The sequence below is a fragment of the Haliotis cracherodii genome, unplaced genomic scaffold (genome assembly GCF_022045235.1).
Source record: "Haliotis cracherodii isolate W230 unplaced genomic scaffold, xgHalCrac1.p SCAF_9, whole genome shotgun sequence".
In the NCBI taxonomy this organism is placed as follows: Eukaryota; Metazoa; Mollusca; class Gastropoda; order Lepetellida; family Haliotidae; genus Haliotis; species Haliotis cracherodii.
Genome location: NW_027266343.1, coordinates 43998412 through 44018946, shown reverse-complemented (window position 1 = coordinate 44018946; position 20535 = coordinate 43998412). Strand labels below are relative to the sequence as shown.

The window sequence follows — 20535 nt, the reverse complement described above, 5'->3', positions numbered from 1 at the left end:
TCAGAGACTACATGTTGGTCTATACACCCTCAGCCAAGTCACTTTGCGATAAGGATATTATGTCCACCCAACTTTTTCAAAATCTGGATCCGCCTCCATGTTGTTTATGGCTTGCCGGCCCTGGTCATACTGCCCCCGTCTGAGTGAGGTGATCAAACCAGGAGGAAGGAGATCTTTAGGCATGTGATTGAAATCTGTAGAGAGAATGAAGTGGCCATAGTAGAAATTAATTGCATCTCACATTACGTTTAAGATGGTATTGGTACAAACTGGATTAATAATTCATTGCTGTTGTATAATCCAGCATATACCACACACAGAGCATGTAGTGTTGACATGCATCCTTGTGTGTAAATCAGATCCAGGACTCAATGTGTCAGCTGGAAAGTAGGAGTCAGGACAAATCTGAAAATGGTAGGAAGAATAGCGGGACTGCATAGACTTTTGGGTTTGGACACCCCTGGAGTCTGGACCAGACAATCTATTGACATCATGAGCATTGGTCCACGCAATGTCGGGTACGATGGCATACCATCAACCAGGTCACTGACCCCAGCCATCCAGTGAATCACCTACTTTGACTGGCATAGGTTGCGGGTGGCTCAGTTTAACCCCAAATCCAGTGAGGCTATTACAGTGAGTGAGTGAGTGAGTGAGTATGGTTATACGCCACTTTTAGCAATATTCCAGCAATATCACGGCGGGGGACAACATAAATGGGCTTCACACATTGTACCCATGTTGGGAATTGAACCCAGGCCTTCGGCTTGACGAGCGAACGCTTTAACCACTAGGCTACCCGACCGCTATTACAGTGGTGATCGGTTGGTCACAATGACTCCCAGAGAAGTCCATCCAAGTCTTAACTATGATCTGAGGTATTCATTGTACCCTATTACTTACCGTATATCGCTGTGTATATGGCAAGTTTTTCATACCTAAAATGAGGGGGTTAAGAAGGGGGGTCGTCTCATACACGGAGTCGAAGATCTCACATTTTTTTCCAGTTTTTTCACTTTCAGCTTCCACTGGCGATGTCAACCTGCGTCCGATAGCCAGCCCAGCATTTGACAATAAAACTTTGCTTTTCATCTTTAATAAGTGTTCCGATAACTATTTCCATACATAAACATGATTTGTATCTGTTTTCCTTGAATAAAGTTTAATAATTTCTGCAAATAAAGTTGAAATGACCCTTGCCTCGATACAGATTGTCAAACCAGCTGACACGGTAAAACAATCAACATCCGTGAGTAGAGAGCCGGAAGTAGTTAGAGACGGTGTGTATAAGTGATTGTGGAATAAACACGCTGAATGTGAAGCAAACATAAGCCTAGTTAGTTACAACATAGTTAATTGGCGATTAAATTACTCACCATTGTCTCTTAAATGTTATTACTTCATAAATGAATTTTATTTTACGGGCACCAATTTGGTGTCGTACCTTGTAAACACAAAATGGCAACATGTGCTGGAGTTACACACGCAACCAATCATCGTAGAAAAACAATGCAAGATAAACATATTTTTATTGCAAATATAAGGTTTGTGTGCGCACTTGTGATGTGCTTCATTCCAGGTCGCTTTATACACGGAGTATAGGATTTTAGGTTGATTTTGAAGGCGTGTACAGGGGAGTCGTCTTATACGTGGGGTTGCTTTATACACAGCGATACACGGTAAATGCTGCTAGCATTATCATCCTCAGATTAGTTAGGGTGTGGTAAAAGTGTTAGCTTGTCATGCTGAAAACCTTTGTTCATTTCCCCAAAAGCCTAATTTAGGTGTCTGGAATATTGCTACATGTGGCATGAAACCCCACTCACTCGCTCGCTCGCTCGCTCACTCACTCACTCACTCACTTCTGCAGGATACAGAGTATGGTTTGAACTCATTCACTCAGAAAGTTTACACATTCAAGCTCCCTCCATCGAGAAAGATGCTGAGAAATAGCAGGAAATTTGCTTTAAACTCCATAAAACATTTACCAAATTCTCCATTTCTTATAGTGGTTGATAACACAGTCATTTAACACCAAGTAGATCGCTGTGATATTGCTGATAAATTACATAAAGTAGCATTTCAAAGACTACTTCCTCATTTGCTAAGATGTACTTTGGCTGCAGATGTAGTTTTTGTTGCCAAGAATGGCATCGATGTAACATTTCTCTAGGAGCCTGTCTGATGAATCAGGGAATAAACCATTCTGGCGGTGCTTCTTTTGTTATAAACAGGATTTTAATAATTATGTGTGTCTGTTTAATATTTCAACACAAATAGAATTACAAGCACATGCCATGCAACATTATTCATTGTCATTAAATGCCACTTGGATGGAAGATTATGATTTATATTAATGTAATATAACTTTAGAATGTACGTCATGGAATCGGCAAAAGATCTTGTTGACCTTTGATTAAAAGCTAATGACTTTTCTTTGACAAACCGATTCTTATAAAGTGTATGATTTGAAAATGTGGTTTGATTTCTTCAAAGGTCAAAGTTTACTGCAACCACAATCCTTGAGGTGAGGTGACGTAAATTTAGAGTTTGTTGCGGGGGAGAAGGTAGGGGTCTGGATGCTTGAACTAGTCCGGACTAATGCCCTATTTTTTTGCGCTAGCCCACTGAGATACCATGTCAAAGTTTTACACGAATACCCCAAACATAGTATACTGACCCCAAAAGTGTGCGTGCGTGCGTGCGTGCGTGCGTGCGTGCGTTCACTTGTACTAGTCCAGACTAATGACAGTTTTTTGGTGCGCTTGTACTAGTCCAAACTAATGACAGTTTTTTGGTGCTATCCCATTGAGATACCATGCCATAGTTGACACAGTACAGACTACCTGAAGTTTATTACAAATTATCTTTTAATTATCCCCCGCCCCAACGAAGTTGGAGGGGGATATAGAAATGGGTTCCATCCGTGTTCGTTGTTGGCGTATAACTTAAAAACAGTTAAATACTTTCTTACAAAACTTTGCATGTTTACCAGACACATACTGAACTGGTGCCTTTTGCTATTTAGGAGTTTTATAAATTTTTATGTTTTACGTTTCCATTGCAAAAAGTTGGACTTAGGTTCTATAAGGGTGCTGTTCGTTTCCGGAGCATAACTCAAAAACCGTTCAATAATTTCTTACTACACTTTGCATGTTTACCAGACACATACTGAACTGGTGCCTTTTGCTATTTATGAATTTTATAGATTTTTATGTTTTATGTTTCCATGGCAACAAGTTGGACTTAGGTTCTACAGGGGTGGTGTTCATTTCCGGAGCATAACTCAAAAACCATTAAATACTTTCTTATAAAACTTTGCATGTCTACCAGGCACATACTGAACTGGTGCCTCTTGATATATAGCACTTTTAGAAATGTTTATTGTTTATGTTTCCATGACAACAAGTTGGATTTAAGTTTTAATATAGGATTGGTTTACTTAAGTAGTATAACAAATAAACTGTTAAATATTTCCTTGCCAAACAATGCATGTCTATATATAAAGCGCATACTGAACTAGTGCCATTTGATATAAAGGAGTTACAGAAATGTTTATTTTAGAATTTCCATTGCAGCTTTTTTGACATGGGCTAAGAGAAATGTTGGGTCAGTTACCTGGTTTGGGACCATAACGTGTTAAAATGGGTGGGGGATATAGATGACTTTGTCAACTATACACTTGTTTAAGTTTAAATTATAGTTATTATCACTCACTTTTTAGGAACAAAAAAACAAAATAAAAATTATTATTTTACAATTAAGAGGGATTTTTGTTTATTTGTTGATTAATGATAATTTCTTCAAAAGCATGTATATGTTACCAGCATTTCTGAACGTTAAAAGTTTCATTCATAATTAAGCCAGAGAAACTGTTTTCTCTATTTTCGGGTCTTACAAAACATAATCAAATGTTCATATTGTATATTTTCAGGTCTTCCTACATGGAACCAAATTTTCATGTTATTAAAAAATGTATAAGTTATGCAAACATAAGACAGGCCATCTTGACCACAAACTCTTAAACATGGGGGGAAATAACAGGGGGTTAATCCAACATATTTTCAGCTCATTGTGGAGAAGTGGTTAACATAACTGGATTTGGGCAGTCGAAATGTAATAATTCCAGATTTTCACTAGTTGCCATGCTAACCATATTACAAAACAAAAACAGTTTATCAGGACAGACAAACAACAAAGGTCATGATGAAGTAAACCATCAAGCGGTTGGTTAAACTTCAGATTATTTTTGCACTGCAGCGTTTCAGAAGCAATTAACAGTCCAATAAATCAAGACGAGTGTTCCAAACAACTTAATTATGTTTGTTATTCAGGCAGAAGTCAACAAGTGTTAAGATAAGAACCGACAGGCTGTTAGGTTTTCATTATATAATGCAGCTTCAATTTTCTGAGACATTGGTGAAGTGGCTACTTGAGTTATTCCCTGTAAAGATCCGAGTTACAATAATTGGTCTTCAACAACCCTACCTTATCGTGAGAGGCAACTGACGGGATCAGGTGGTCAGGCGAGCTGACTTGGTTGTTGCATGTTGTCATATCCCAAATGCGTGGCTCAATGGTACCAGGGGCGGTCGGGTAGCCTAGTGGTTAAAGCGTTCGCTCGTCACGCCGAAGACCCGGGTTCGATTCCCGACATGGGTACAATGTGTGAAGCCCATTTCTGGTGTCCCCCGCCGTGATATTGCTAAAAGCGGCGTAAAACCATACTCACTCACTCACTCAATGATACCAATTCCAATCACTAGATTGTCTGGTCTATACTTGATTATTTACAGTCCCTGTCATATAGGTGGAATATTGCAGATTGCGGTGTTAAACAGACCAGTTGCATTATTCACTCACTCACTCACTCACTCACTCACTCACTCACTCACTCATTCACTATGATATGAATGTCAAGTTTTTACAAAATAAATATGGTTGGAAATTAAAACATAATTTTCATTTATTATTGATAAATTCTCTAGCTCAGAGGGAACACTGGCTGGTCCTCAGCACACCATGCAACTATATGGAATGGGGTGACTTCATTGTTGAGGTGTCATCCTACCACATTAGCGTCATCATGTCAACCACTGGTTTACCAGTGCCAGAGCTTCATTATTTACAAGCTGTCATAATACGGCAGAATATTGCCGACTGCCTGGTACACTGTCAAACAATAATCACTCCTATCTTGGTCTCACTGCTGCAGCATACACATGCAAGTCAGGAGTCTTAATCCGATCAATAACGCCATTGTCATTTCAAATATTCCTTCAAGTAAACCTTTTTAGACATAATGAAAAGAAATTAATATTTCAATCAAAGTGCATGTTTTTTACTTCTGTTTAGTCTTTTCAAAATTCCAGCTTTATTGTATAACAATAAAAGAAAATGAAGAAACAATTCAAGAAACATAAAAGCTGAGAGTTGAGGATAAAAAGAGTAAAGCTTTTAACGTCCATGTTGTATGATGACATTGCATGAATTAACTCTCATAAAATCTGTAGTTGTGTACTTATATTGAATTTTCCCCCTTAAATTATTGTGAATTAACTGATTTTCAAGGACAAATTGGAAATGTGGGTAGAGAAGAGAGTTTAAGCTGGATTTGAGGAGAGGTTAGATTGCTCTGATCTCAATGTTGTCTCAAGAGCAGACGTTGATTTCATACAAGAGTACAGATATTTGTTGACCTTGACCTTTAATAGGCGTGAATGATTCATGTGACGCTGATTGTAAGCTCAGTAGAAACTTAGCACCCAACTTGATGTATATTTTTTACACTGAAAGAATGTGACATTTTGGGTAAAAACATGTAAATCCAGTTTGGTGAATGTCCCACTGGACCGACTCCACAGTCGTTTCACGGAAGTGCAGATGAAGAAATGATCGCATAGTAATGGCGGGGAACAGCATGACATAGGTCTATGAGTGGAGTGATGAGGAAGAAAGGTTTACGCTGACATCAGCAACGGCAATTAACAATTTAAGGCTGCAATAAATTAATTTTTAGATTTTTACATTGCCTTCCTAACCACCTCACATCATGTTGTCCCAAGCACCTTCAGATGAAACTTCTGTGTGTGTGTTCCCTGTAGACCACCTCCCTGCTCTTGTGGATACGGCGTCTGCTCGGGGAAAAGAAGGTCGGTGGTTCAATACCCTGGTCATGTATTACCAAAAGATGTTAAAAGATGGTACTTGTTGTTTCTCTGTCTGGTACCAAGGACTGGTCAGCTCAGAGTCAGTATACAGTGTCTGGGTGGGGTATTCATGTTAAACTACAGCTTGTTTCTCAGTGTGCTAGTATTAAGTGGCTGATGTGAGTCTCTATCATTTGTTTCTTAGATAACAATAGTCCAGCCTTGTAATGCAAGCGAGTGATGTTCTGATGAGGTCTGGGACAGACAAACCAATGGTTAATATTGTGAACACCCTTCCATTGAAGCACAAGGATGGACACATACTCACTGCCAAAAGAAATGAGAAAACCATACATGTTTGTTAATATATGAAGAATGACTCATATTCAAGCGATTTTAGATTGGTTTGATGCACAAACGAACATACTTGTGTGAACCGATGCTCATGAACACATCACATGTGACGTCATTGATCCATGACTCAAGATGCACCGTTTCTCTCGTGCAGGTTTAGCATGCAAAGTTTGGAAATCACGTGCAGCATATCGTGATAAGAATAAAGATACTCTGTGGTAACACTTGACTGATTGTTAGTTTTGTCATTAAGTGGTACACATTGGAAACCTTTTCTTAATGCACATAATTCTCTGTATGTTTCTTTGTTTCATGTTTCTTTTGGCAGTGAATATATGTTGAAAAGTTATATTTGGTGTCTATTACCCAATCAACATTTCACTTATCACGGGCCAATTCAGAATGTTGGAGATTGTTGAACACAATGTCTTGCTCCACTTGGGAGAGACTCTCATTCCTTGAATGTTTGTTTGTTTGTTGTTTAACACTGCACTCAGCAATAATACAACTGTATGACGGCAGTCTGTAAAATAATCGAGTCTGGATCAGACAATCCAGTGATTTACATCATGAGCATTGATCCACGCAATTGGGATTGATGACATGTATCAACCAAGTGAGCAACCCTGACCACCCGATCCCGTTAGTCGTCTCTTACGACAAGCATAGTCGCCTTGATACGGCAAGTATGGGTTGCTGAAGACCTATTCTACCCCGGAATCTTCACATAATATATAAAATTAGTCTGTAGGTTTTTCAGCAGATTAGTTAACATCAACAACAGAGAATAACCCATCTTGACCATCTGCCAAGTCATGTTCCACTGGGCGTACATGTCACAATAGACATGAAAATTATTTGAATGGATGACGGAAAATCAGTGATGACACCAGGTGTTCATGAAAAGGATAAGCATTCTCTCCATACCAGCAGCACCAATCACCTCCGCAATTTCAATAAAACAGAGGTGGTTTGTAACATAATCGGTGCGAACACATCCTCACTATTCCATCATTCTTGTTAATGAGAAAATGGATGTTTGATCATAACCAAAATTTCTCCCAAGCTCTTAAATGCTTAAGTAGAATATTTGAGTTCACATGTTGAGTTACAATGTTCATCAAAGCTCTGATCCTAAATTGACAAACATGCCAATTTATTTTTGTAAATAACTATGGCAAAAATCCATAAAATGTATTGAAATAACCATTATATCCGATGTCTCCGATATTTGCCAGTATTTAAGCCATGTATGCGTGTGCATCACATCCTGCCCAGCTGCGGTTGTTCTTGTGAATATGCACATAAGTGGCAGGCAAACATGCCCAGCATTGTTATTGCCAGTATTAGCCAATCATGTAATATTTACATGCTTAGTTAATAGTTATCCATTATGCTTTGCATGCACTCACAAAATTAGATCACCAACCATTTTTCCTTTATCACGTAGTTTACACTTATAAAACATCACCTATGCATAAACTTGTGAAAAAAAGTAGGAAAATTATCGATCTGTTATCAATATAGAGATATTTGGTAAGTGTTTGAATTCTACGCAAACAGTTTCAGTCAATATTGTAGACAGGTGCTTGTTCATGCAGCAATTTCTGTCACTGTTTGCAGAAGTTTGTGTAAACTTTGGTTCATCTATACTCCAATGTCATTGTTACTTGAAATGTAATCATGAAGTATCACGTTTATTAATCGATGAAAACAGCTGCATGTGTGCTAATATTTTTTAAGGAAAATATTACATACAGTAATGACAAATATTGCAAAGTGAGCCTTTCAAGGAGAAACGATTTTGTTTGCAACATTGAATTGTGATCACGTGGTTACAATCCGGGTATGGATTAGCAGTCACGTGACTGCGAGCAGTTATCTTAAACAGTGCGTGTATCTCAAACTAGGTCATTGGCACTGAACGTACATTACCAGTGTGAAAATAACAACCTGAAAGAAAAAAGTGTGCAGATGTTGTAATTTAAAGTGCTATTGATGCACACTTTGTGTCAAAATATGCTGTCAGTGGTTGGTTTGGGACATTATTCATGCACCTCCCATTTCCCACCTCCTATTTCTTCTATATAACGTTAGTTTATTTTCAATTTATAAACCAGCTGCTAAATATCTGTATGAAGAAACCTACAAAGTGTATCATGATACAGTCATTTAGGAGCCACAGTTTGTATGTGTCTCTTAGGGGTACCACAATCTGTTGATCAAGAGTTCAAATTTGATGTCGGCAAGGAAAGTGGTAAGCGACCTGCATCACTTTGGGCCTTCCTACCATTAAGCTGACATGCCTTGATATAACTAAGTACTGTTCCAACAACAATAACCACTCTTTTATAACAATTTGTGTAGTGAGACTTGTCACTCAAATTTTGGAAGAGGAATGAAGAGAGAGGGATTATGGGTAAATTGGCTGTTGTGAACATGCGTCTTGTGATAAAACCTGCAGGATGTAGTGCGCATGTGCAAAGAGGGTTTTATGAGGGAAATGTGTATGAGTATAATAGGAAGAATATACAAGTAAATAGTATAAGGGTAACGCTATTTTCCAGGGCATTATCATTTGCAGAAGCCTGAGGACCTCCATTAACTGCCCGAAGAAGGAGGGCAGTTGAAATGACCGAGGTCTTCTGCAAATGATAATGCCCTGAAAAATAGTGTTACCGTTATTATAGCTAAAATGGATGGAATTTGTTATCAAATAAAAAGAAATAACAATATTGGTTTTGAAACATTTACTGCAATCAACACAAATGTCACTGATCCACTTTTACAAATATGGAAACGTCATAGAACAAACCAGATGATGTCACTATTGAACGTTACGTCACCTATCCCTATCCTATGACGTCACCTAACGACGGGCGTGATCTGGCCCGTCGTCAAGCAATATGAGGGCATTATCAAGTTGGAGTGGCCCACTCATTTCTGATAACATGCAGGCGGTTTAATAACAATTCTATCCATTGTAGCTATAATATTCAATACACTGCATTTGTATGTAGTAATGTAAAAGAGAATCATTGAATTTGCACAAGCCACATTATTAAATTATCATTATAACTGAAATATTGTTGAAGGTAGTGTGAAACCCTACAACCACCACTCCATGATTTAGTTAGACAAGCCCAGTGTATGTACTGACATGGGCATGTAGTCTGAATGTAACTATTACCTTTAGAATACTCTTATCACAGGTTTCATTCTATGGCTACAGCTCATATTCCTAGAAACACAAAACACCTGTGATATCAGTGCCTGAACCCTGTATTTGTGCTGTTGTCACACTATGAAAATCTTCATACATTCAACAGAAGTCCTGTCACTGTCAACAATCCATAATTAGTTGTCAACCAGTAGAATCTTGCATCCAAAGAATCAAGATACAATTAGTTGTACAACTAATTATGGATAGTTCTTGAATGCTATTGTTTGATTTTTGCATAATGCCACCAACCCATGCTTTTGAGCTTCATTACTTCTGAACATCAAGTAGCTGCAGCACTTAGCACTTCCTTCAACATGTAGATGAAATACTGTTCAAAGTGGGATGCTTGCTCACTCACTCACTCACCCACCCATTCGCTCACTCACTCTCACCCAAACCCACCCACCCATTCACTCTCACTCAATTACTTACTCACCCAAACCCTCCCACCTTCTCACTCACTCACTCACTCACCCACTCACTCACTCACTCACTTAAACCCACCCACCCACCCATTCACTCACTGGCTGTGGCGGATATTTTAGGATCACTTTTGTTAGTTATTAAGGGAAAGGAATATAATCAGCTAATATAAATGTACAACATCCTGCCATGCTGTTACTGTATTTTGAAAACATTGATTTTGATCAGAGTATGGTTTTCGTATAAATCTAGTCTATTAGTTATCAAACATACTTTGTTTGCATCTGAATAGTTCAATAAAGGCTTTCCTTTTGTTTTGTCAAAAATGACTTTTTGTTGCTACAGCTGTTGTCGTGGTTAGCTGAAAACTGATAAGGAACATGTCATGATGTAATTGGCAAGAACAGATAGGACTTTGGTAGTGTGTTGACGTGAACCCCGGAATGGCTGACCTTATTAAGTTGCCAGGATAGGTATAAACGTATGATGTATTTTATCTGTTAAACATTCATCATATACATGCTGGGAGCTGTTAATGGTTACTGTGGTCTCTCCACACCCACCTTGGACCAACCACACCCACCTTGCACCAACCACACCCACCATGCACCAACCACACCCACCATGCACCAACCACACCCACCTTGCACCAACCACACCCACCATGCACCAACCACACCCACCATGCACCAACCACACCCACCTTGGACCAACCACACCCACCATGCACCAACCACACCCACCATGCACCAACCACACCCACCATGCACCAACCACACCCACCATGGATCCATCACACCCACCATGGACCAACCACACCCACCATGCACCAACCACACCCACCATGCACCAACCACACCCACCATGGATCCATCACACCCACCATGGACCAACCACACCCACCATGGACCAACCACACCCACCATGGATCCATCACACCCACCATGGACCAACCACACCCACCATGGACCTACAACACCCATCATGGACCAACCACACCCACCATGGACCAACCACACCCACCATGGACCTACAACACCCATCATGGACCAGCCACACCCACCATGGACCAACCACACCCACCTTGCACCAACCACACCCACCTTGCACCAACCACACCCACCATGCACCAACCACACCCACCATGGATCCATCACACCCACCATGGACCAACCACACCCACCATGGACCAACCACACCCACCATGGATCCATCACACCCACCATGGACCAACCACACCCACCATGGACCTACAACACCCATCATGGACCAACCACACCCACCATGGACCAACCACACCCACCATGGACCTACAACACCCATCATGGACCAGCCACACCCACCATGGACCAACCACACCCACCATGCACCAACCACACCCACCTTGGACCAACCACACCCACCATGGACCAACTTCAACCACCATGGACCAACTTCAACCACCATGGACCTATAACACCCAAAATGGATCCATCACACCCAGCATGGACCTACCACACCCACCACATCCACCATGCAGTTCAAGAAGTGTGGTGATCTCACAAGTACATATAGATGGCACCATCATTTTCTTCTTACAAGGGACCACCTCCGTGGTCTGGTGGTAGAGCGTCCGCCCGGAGAGCGAAAGGTCCGGGGTTCAATCCCCGGACGCGTCATACCAAAAGACGTTAAAAGATGGTACTTGTTGTTACCCTGTCTGGAGCTCGGCATTAAAGGGCTAAAACAAGGACTGGTCGGCTCGGAGTATACTGTGTCTGAGTGGGATATTCATGTTAAACTGCGGCATGGTATCTCAGTGTGCTAGCACTATAAATCGGCATCAGTCCGGACTAGTACAAGCAGCCACACACACACGTGCATGCACGTCGCTATATAAGTGCAATAATCTTGGACGCGACATTAAACCCAATTTCACCTCACCTTACATGGACTACATTACTGTTACATAGAATTGCAGTTTAAATAATGAATGTATTTGTATGCCACTGGTCAGGTAAAGTAGGCTTTCAGCAGCAAACCTTCTGAATTTCATTCCCAACTTAATTGTAAGAGTAATTGGTTGGTCATCTTTGAAATTGAGTCTCAGTACACCATATGAAATGTAAGTGCTCTTCAGAATGGGGCGAGATTGTAAGGGTTCACTGGCCTCCAACTCCATCCCTCTCATAATGGACCATTCAAAATCCAACAGAGGAATTAAATTTGCAGAGAATGAACAACACATTGCAGTGTTTTTATGTCCAAACTGGTCCATTATCACAGATTAATGTGGCTTCGATGTAGGCAGGGGAGGTGCTGGAAGGAAGGTGTCCATAAGAATCGTCACCAGGCGTAGATAGATTTTTTTCTTCACAGACTTGAAACAAAAAGACTGTGAATCATTTCCATTACTTGGAAGACGCTAATGAACTTGTGTGAACGTGGACAGCTGTACGGTGTCCAGGGAAGCCTATCATGTAGGCTGTCGTCAGAGAGCTTGGGTTATATGCTGGAAATAAATCAATGATCTTTATAGGGATGCAGGTTTATGACCTAGCCTCCTTCGAATCACCTCCTTTGTAACTACTAATTACACATTTTGGATTTGTGAGGTTTGGTGTTTGTAAGAATGACTTAATATTTTATTGACAACAAAGACTTATCAATGGTGTACATGTGTTTATGTGGGAGTGGTTCATGTGCGAGCTATTTATTCTCAACATCTATAAATTGGAAACTTTTAGAATTGTTCAGATTATGAGGATAGGAAGCAGATTGGTAGAATGGGTATCTTGTACTGGAGGTAGATGGGAGAATGGGTATCTAGTACTGGAGGTAGATGGTAGAATGGGTATATAGTACTTGAGGTAGATGGTAGAATGGATATCTAGTACTGGAGGTAGATGGTAGAATGGGAATCTAGTACTGGAGGTAGATGGTAGAATGGGAATCTAGTACTGGGGGTAGATGGTAGAATGGTTATCTAGTACTGGAGGTAGATGGTAGAATGGGTATCTAGTACTGGAGGTAGATGGTAGAATGGGAATGTAGTACTGGAGGTAGATGGTAGAATGAGAAACTAGTACTAGAGATGGATAGTTTGGGAAACTAGTACTGGGTGAAGATGAGTAGAATGAGGAACTAGTACTCGGGTACAATGGGTGGACGGGGAAACTGGTACTGTCAGAAAATATTCCCCTGGAAGCTCTCTGACATCAAGACCCTGTAAGAATCCTGCAGCTCATTCCGTCCTGTTTAATGACACATGTATGAAATGAAGCCATAAATATAACAAAAATACATTGAAGTATTTTCCTTGATTCAAACAATCCAATTATAGGAACAGAAGAATATAGAAATACTGATTGATAGTTTGCCCTGTTTCTCCTGTGCTGTGTCTAGTAGTACACTGGAACCCAGTACTGATTAACACATCAACACATGGTCCCTCCTGCTCATTATCAGTGTTCATACCATAACTAGGGTTAACAGTCACAGAAGACGTACAGTTCTGTCCAAGATTGCTTCCATCCTGTCATGTCTCCATTAGCCTTGTTAACAACTTGATGGTGTTTCCTCATATTCTACAAGCCCTATCAGCAATTTCTGTCTTATTACTGTCACATCCATAGCCTATTATTTCCTTTGAAAAATACTTTGACAGCGGAAGTGAAAACCGGACACATTCTGCATAAGAACAGTAGTTCAAGTGTGAAGATCTATCAGAAAGACATTGGAATAAACAGCCATTGTACTAATACTTTTTGTTCTACATTTGAAACCGACTTTGAATTTAATGTTAATAATTGCAAGCTAGGGCTTAACAAATATGTGTAACTTTGCATTAACCATTTTTGAAGGTGACAGGTTGAACATGTGAAGTTAGGAAAAGTATTTATCGTTAATAATTGCAAATATACTTCTCAACATTTGCTAAGGACCCAACCTGTTAGTCACAGGTGTGGTCCTTAGCAAACATTGAGTAGTATATTTGAGTCCAAGGGTGTGTTCATGCAAATTACATCTTAGGTTATGTACAAGAAATAGGGTTAGATATTAACTTCTTTTTTCTAAGTGACAGTATTTTGCTTTAAAAAAATCTAAATAGTATTTACTTTTCCATGGGAGGTAAATCCAAGCATGCACAAATATTGACTCAATTAAAAAAATAACCACTCGTTTGATCTCATTTAAAAAACACCAAGGTTCACAGTTATCTTTCATTAGTATTTGATTGACAGCGACAACTAATTAGTGTCTCTAAGAGTAATCGCAAATTTGTCACTTAAGTCAAATCAGATTCCGAAGAAGGTTTATTCAACCATTAAGTGTTCAGATAGCAAAAAGAGTTCCATGATGAGGCGGATGTCGGTGTCTCATGTTACCTGTGTGATGATTACGGCTCACACACCTCCCTTGGAATTGTTGCAGGATTGGTGAGCTACAGTGCCTTAAGGCACATCTCTCTCCAGGTTAAAGACCGCCTCCGTGGTCAAGTGGTAGAGCGTCTGCCCGGAGAGCGGAAGGTCCGGAGTTCGATCCCCGACTGCGTCATACCAAAAGACGTTTAAAGACGTTAAAAGATCGTACTTGTTGTTACCCTGTCTGGCGCTCGGCATTAAGGGGCTAAAACAAAGACTGGTCGGCTCGGAGTCAGTATACTGTGTCTGAGTGGGGTATTCATGTTAAACTGCGGCATGGTATCTCAGTGAGCTAGCACTATAAATCAGCAACAGTCTGGACTAGTACAAGCAGCCACACACACACACACGTGCATGCATATAAGTGCAATAATCTTGGACGCGATGTTAAACCCCATTTCACCTCACCTCACCTATTCAGGTTAAGGTGATATACAGTGAAGTCCTGTTGATCTGACATGTTTGGTTGCATATAATTATGTTGGATTAACGAGTTTGCCGGATAAACAAAATGATGTTCTACACAATAGATAACAATACATATACATTGTTTGTTTATTTGTTGTTTAACACTGCACTCAGCCATATTCCAGCTATATGATAGCAGTCTGTAAATAATCGAGTCTGGACCAGACAATCCAGTGATTAATATCTTGAGCATCGATCCACGCAATTTGGATACAATGACATGCATCAACCAAGTCAGCAAGCCTGACCACCTGATCCTGTTATTCACCTCTTACGACAAGCATAGTCGCCTTTTACGGCCTATTCTACCCTGGATCTTCACGGGTCACATATGTGTTGTAATAAAATAATGAAAAAGGAAATAATCATATTTTTATGCTATATTGTTAGCAGAATATGTTTTCTAATCATGCAACTTCTAAAGCTTAACACAGGGTATCCCCAAACAACTGTTACGGGCTGTATGACTGATGGAGAATACTTTTTGAAAGCGTATGTAGGCTTCCTGCTCGTCATTTCATTGGTCGGGGAAAGTTTACAAAAGGTCGTTCTGATTTGAATTGTCATAGGTTGTCCTCAGCAGTAGCGAGAACTTTAATCTGATTATAATGAGATTAAGGTTATCTAAACATGTGATTATTCCTGTTTTGTTTATTTAAAGCATTAATTGTTTATTGTTAAGCAAGTTTCTCTGCAGCTGTTATAATATGCAGCTACAAGCCGACTCGTCTTGCATCAAACCATTGGCACCATAGAGTATGTTGATCACTGTGTCTGATTAATGAGACTGATTAATGAGTGATTTCGGTAATTAGACTAGACTGTTGGCTTATAGGGTCTAAAAAAGCACTGATCTAATCAGTTCTAAATAAGTGTTGGATAAGACACTACTTCCTTATATGTTCTAGGTGAGAATGTAAGTTACAATGGAGACAGTCAATAAACTTGGTACATTCATTTCAAATTTGCCTCGACACTGAAGTAGATGGGAGATATATCATATTGACAGCATATATTAACACCAGTAGTCATACATCAGTAAGTCTTACTGTCATTATCTAAAATAGTGGTCTAATTGTAAATATTGCATCAAACCTTCTTAAATCTGTTGGACCGCCTCCATGGTCTAGTGTTAAATCGTCGTCCTGGGGAGCGGAAGGTCCAGGGTTCAATCCCCAGCCTCAACATACCCCCCAAAAATTTAAAAGGTGGTACTTGTTGTTACCCTGTCTGGCGCTCAGCATTAAGGGGCTAAAACAAGGACTGGTCGGCTGGAGTCAGTATACTGTGTCTGAGTGGGGTATTCATGTTAAACTGCGTAATGGTATCTCAATGGGCTAGCACCGTAAATTGGCATCAGTCCTGAGTAGTACAAGCAGGCAGACGCACGCACGCATGCACGCACGCACGCACGCACGCACGCACGCACGCACGCACACACACACACACTCATATGCATGCACGTCACTATATAAGTGCAATAATCTTGGACGCGACGTTAAACCCCATTTCACCTCACCTCTTAAATCTGTTGGGTCTTTTATTTGCAATACTAACACCTTTGAGTAAGATATGCACTCTTGGTTTGACCAAACCAGTTTTTTGGGGGTTTTTTCAGACCAGCCTATCACAGATTACCCATTTTCCACAACATAAAGTCCAGAAAAGGATATAGTCATTTCTTGTAATCATTTATTGCTAGCTGTATAGCTCTACGATCTAGAAGCAACAAAACATCATGGAGTAATAAATGTAGTCACCAAGTTTTTTTCTAGAGGTTTTCTTTTTATTCCTTCCCTCTGAGCTTAAAAACACCGAAGGTAAAAGAATAAAGAGTTGTAATTTCCTGATTGACCAATTGTTTCGCTTGCAACTTTTATGTTTATATCACACCAGAAGCTTTTATGAGTCAGCAGGAAAACTTAATAACAGTAATAGTTAAACCAGATCTATAATATTTTATCTTCCTAACATCAAGGTTTGTATCACTACTGTGGGGATTCTAGTTCAGAGTAGATCCCCTGTACCCTTAGGTGGTCATAGGTGGCAAGCTCCTTCCCAGGGTGTGACACCTTCGTTACACTCTCGGTAACATCTTGAAATTTGCCCTCTAACCCCAAATGTAGTAACATGTATACTTTTGTTTATGTTTTTGGGAATGCCAATACACTTATTTTTTAAAAAGGTTTACGAATGATCATGTTTCTCAGATGAATTTAACTTTTTGTTTGTTTGATCAGATTGGTTCGAGATTGTAGACAAACAGAAAAATCACTCAAATTTCCCATTACAGTCTTACTACACCAATTACATGATAGCTGAAATGAAAGAGAAATTCAAATTGACAAACAAATAAAATAATTTAGTTAGGGCAAGAGTATTCGGCATCACAGTCATCGCTTATTTGTAATTATAACTGAATGTCAGTTGTGAGTTCAACTCCAAGCATTTTTGTGACCACATATCACAGTGGGGAGTTTTGACTGGTGGCAGCAATAGCTATCGCTGTGAGGAGCTGGATGGACCAGGTGGTCAGACTCATTTACTTTGATGATTGCATGCATGGATCACTCATACTATCATCAATCACTGGACTTTCTGGTCCAGACACCAATTTTTACAGGTATTTTTTTATACCCCCCACCTAAAAAGGTCGGGGGTATATAGTTATACCAAGGTTCCGTCCGTCCGAAAACTTTGTCCCCGCGATTTCTGTTAAACTATTCAGTGGATTCATCTCAAACTTAGTACATATAATCTGTATCATATGGAGGGGTGCAGTCAAAAGAAAAAAAGTTTTTATTAATTTTCAATTTTTTTATGAATTTTTCAAACCCTAACCCTATCCTAGCTATTTAATTTGAAACTACCGACACACTAGAGGGGTCGGGGGTATTAGTGAGCCACGCTCACTTTTGCACTTGTTTTTTTATCATATAGTGGGAATATTGCTCACTGCTGCGTTAACAAACACAAACCATGTCTGTTATGTCACTTGAAATATAGATAGTTCTTTTCACAGGATATGATTCTTTACAGAGGGGTACATTGTGTGAAGCCAATTTCTTGTGTTCCCCGATGGGGCACAGGTTGCCAAGGCGTCTAAGGCGTCGAGCTTCGCTGTGCAGAGTTGCGTCCCTTGGGCACGCCAGAAACCTATGATTGTGGGTTTGAATCCCGGTTCGCCCCGATTATGTGCTCGTGGGTTTCACTGAAGTTGTAAACATCTGAGACCTGCATCACTTTGGGCTTTCCTCCCACATTAAGCTGACATGCCGCGATATAACTGGAATACTGTTAAAAGCAGTGTTAAACCTAACTCACTCACTTGTGTCCCCCCCCGCTATGATATTGCTGGAATATTGCTTAAAATGACGTTAGACCACACCCACTTACTCTCGAGGTTTAATGTCTAGGAATGGTGAGCTACAGAACCTCTACACACTATCTACACAACTTTATATAAAACAATATCATGGTCCAAGGACCAACCCCCTGACATCTAATGTAGTTCTTCAAGGCAGTTATTAACATCTTGTAAAGAAACATATTAGTACACTTTGATCATGTCTGTCACAACCAACTTCAAAGGTTACTCCAAGATAAGGAACTTGCAGCTAGAAATCATGTTATCATTGACTGGGATGTAGATAGCTTGAGACACACAAGACAAGTAGTCAACGTATGGCAGAAGATTGCTGACTGATCACTTCCTCTATGCTAAGGGGGTAGTAGAGCAGACATTGTACACAGATGGTCATGTGATGTTTGTCCCAATGAGAAGAGAAATGAGTAACATGCAATCTACAGTTATTATATTTTATTTAGCTTTGATGATTCAAACAGCCAGACTTTTTTGCATCCCAAAGTACCTGCGAGTGCCCCCGTGGTCAAGTGGTAAGGCATATATATGCCCGGTCTGGGGTTCGATCCCTGGTCGTGTAATACCAAAAGATGTTAAAAGGTGGCACTAGTTGTAACCCTGTCTAATTATTATTATTATTATCATTATTATTGTTTATTCATTATTATTTTATTGTTGTTATTAACAGTGACTGGCTGGGTGTGAATAGTATTAGCTTCTGTAATATATCCTAAATAATGCTGACTGCTGATTGAAAAAACAAACAAACTAGGTTATATAATTACTGTTGAGTACAGATTTAGCTTCAGCTGACTGTAGCATACCTATTCATCATCTCTCACCTCCGCACCCATGGATATTCTGCCAAGTAATCTATCATAAGCATAACAAAATGGCCTGTAATGCACAGAGAGTGATCAGGTGTTCCAGTGGCACTGAAAGGTTGTATCATAAATAGAAGACATACTCTCAGTGGTAAACTTGAGCCAGCTAGCAACATATATCTGCCTAATTTTAGAGAGAGTGAGGGAGTGAGTTGGGTTCAGCGCTGTTCGAACAGTATTCCAGTTATATCAGACTGTGTCAGCTTGGTGTAGGAGGAAAGCCTGCAGTGATGCAGGTCTCAGATGTTTTCCACTTTGGTGAAACTCATGAGCATGCCGACAATGCTGACAAACCTAGAAACACAATTGGGGTGAACTGTCATATAATCCTAAAGGCTAAGGTTTCTGGCATGCCCAAAGGATGCATCTCTGCACAGAAAATTGTGGGACCTTAGTCGACTGAGCTACCTCTTCCCCCTCACCAATTCAGACTTGTTTGTAGATTCTTTCCATACTACTTCTGATGGGGGTAGTATTTCAGATTATTTACTTATGAGATATTATTTGTATCGTGGAATAATATGAATATCTTTCAAACTTTGAAAAGGATTCATTCTATTTGGGAAGGTAAACGTTTCAGATTAATTCTCATTCGTGTGCAAGCCATCAACTCATACTCCATTGTTTTACTGACAAACACTCAGACAAATCCATCCATGAGTAAAGTCACATGCAATGAACGCATGGGTGCTACAATGTTGGTAGTACAAGAATGTGACCCTGTGTGGACTCTGGGTCGGAATAAGGTCCCCTGGGTGATGAAACTCTTTGGCTGTGGCTGATATTGTAGTGTACTTAAATGCTTCAGTCACTGGTAAGTCTGACCCTGATTAGATTATTTGCAGTCCGTCATCATGTAGCTGAAATATCGATGACTGAAGTGTATGTACACTCACTCACTCACTCACTCACTCATCGCTGTATAAGTGTTATCATCTTGAACACCACAGTAAACCCTATTCCACCTCACCTGGAAAGCTGTGTTTGAATAAGCTAGTTTTCCCACTAGACTTGAACCTATCAAAATTGATGCAGACGGTGATAAGAATTGTTATACATGTAAACCCAATTTGAATTATGTTTATGAAAATAGCAGATAATAATGCCACTCTCACTCACTCACTCACTCACTCACTCACTCACTCACTCAGTCTTTGCCTCAGACAGGTGCTTGATTTCATCTAATATCATATCTGTGGAACATGAAATCAATATTGAGATGAGTCAATACACAAGGACTTCCTGTTTCACTTTGTAATAATCAGGA

The 20535-nt window shown here is 39.9% G+C and overlaps 2 protein-coding genes across 2 annotated transcripts in view; both read left to right on the top strand.

Moving 5' to 3' along the window:
- LOC139452351 (G-protein coupled receptor dmsr-1-like) overlaps positions 1–20535 on the top strand; it is a 190565-nt gene that overhangs the window by 17670 nt on the left and 152360 nt on the right. The gene's annotated exons all lie outside the window — the stretch shown is intronic.
- Positions 10669–11685, top strand: LOC139451903 (uncharacterized). Its single transcript, XM_071233193.1, has one exon. It carries the CDS (start codon positions 10669–10671, stop codon positions 11683–11685), a length of 1017 nt encoding a protein of 338 aa, XP_071089294.1.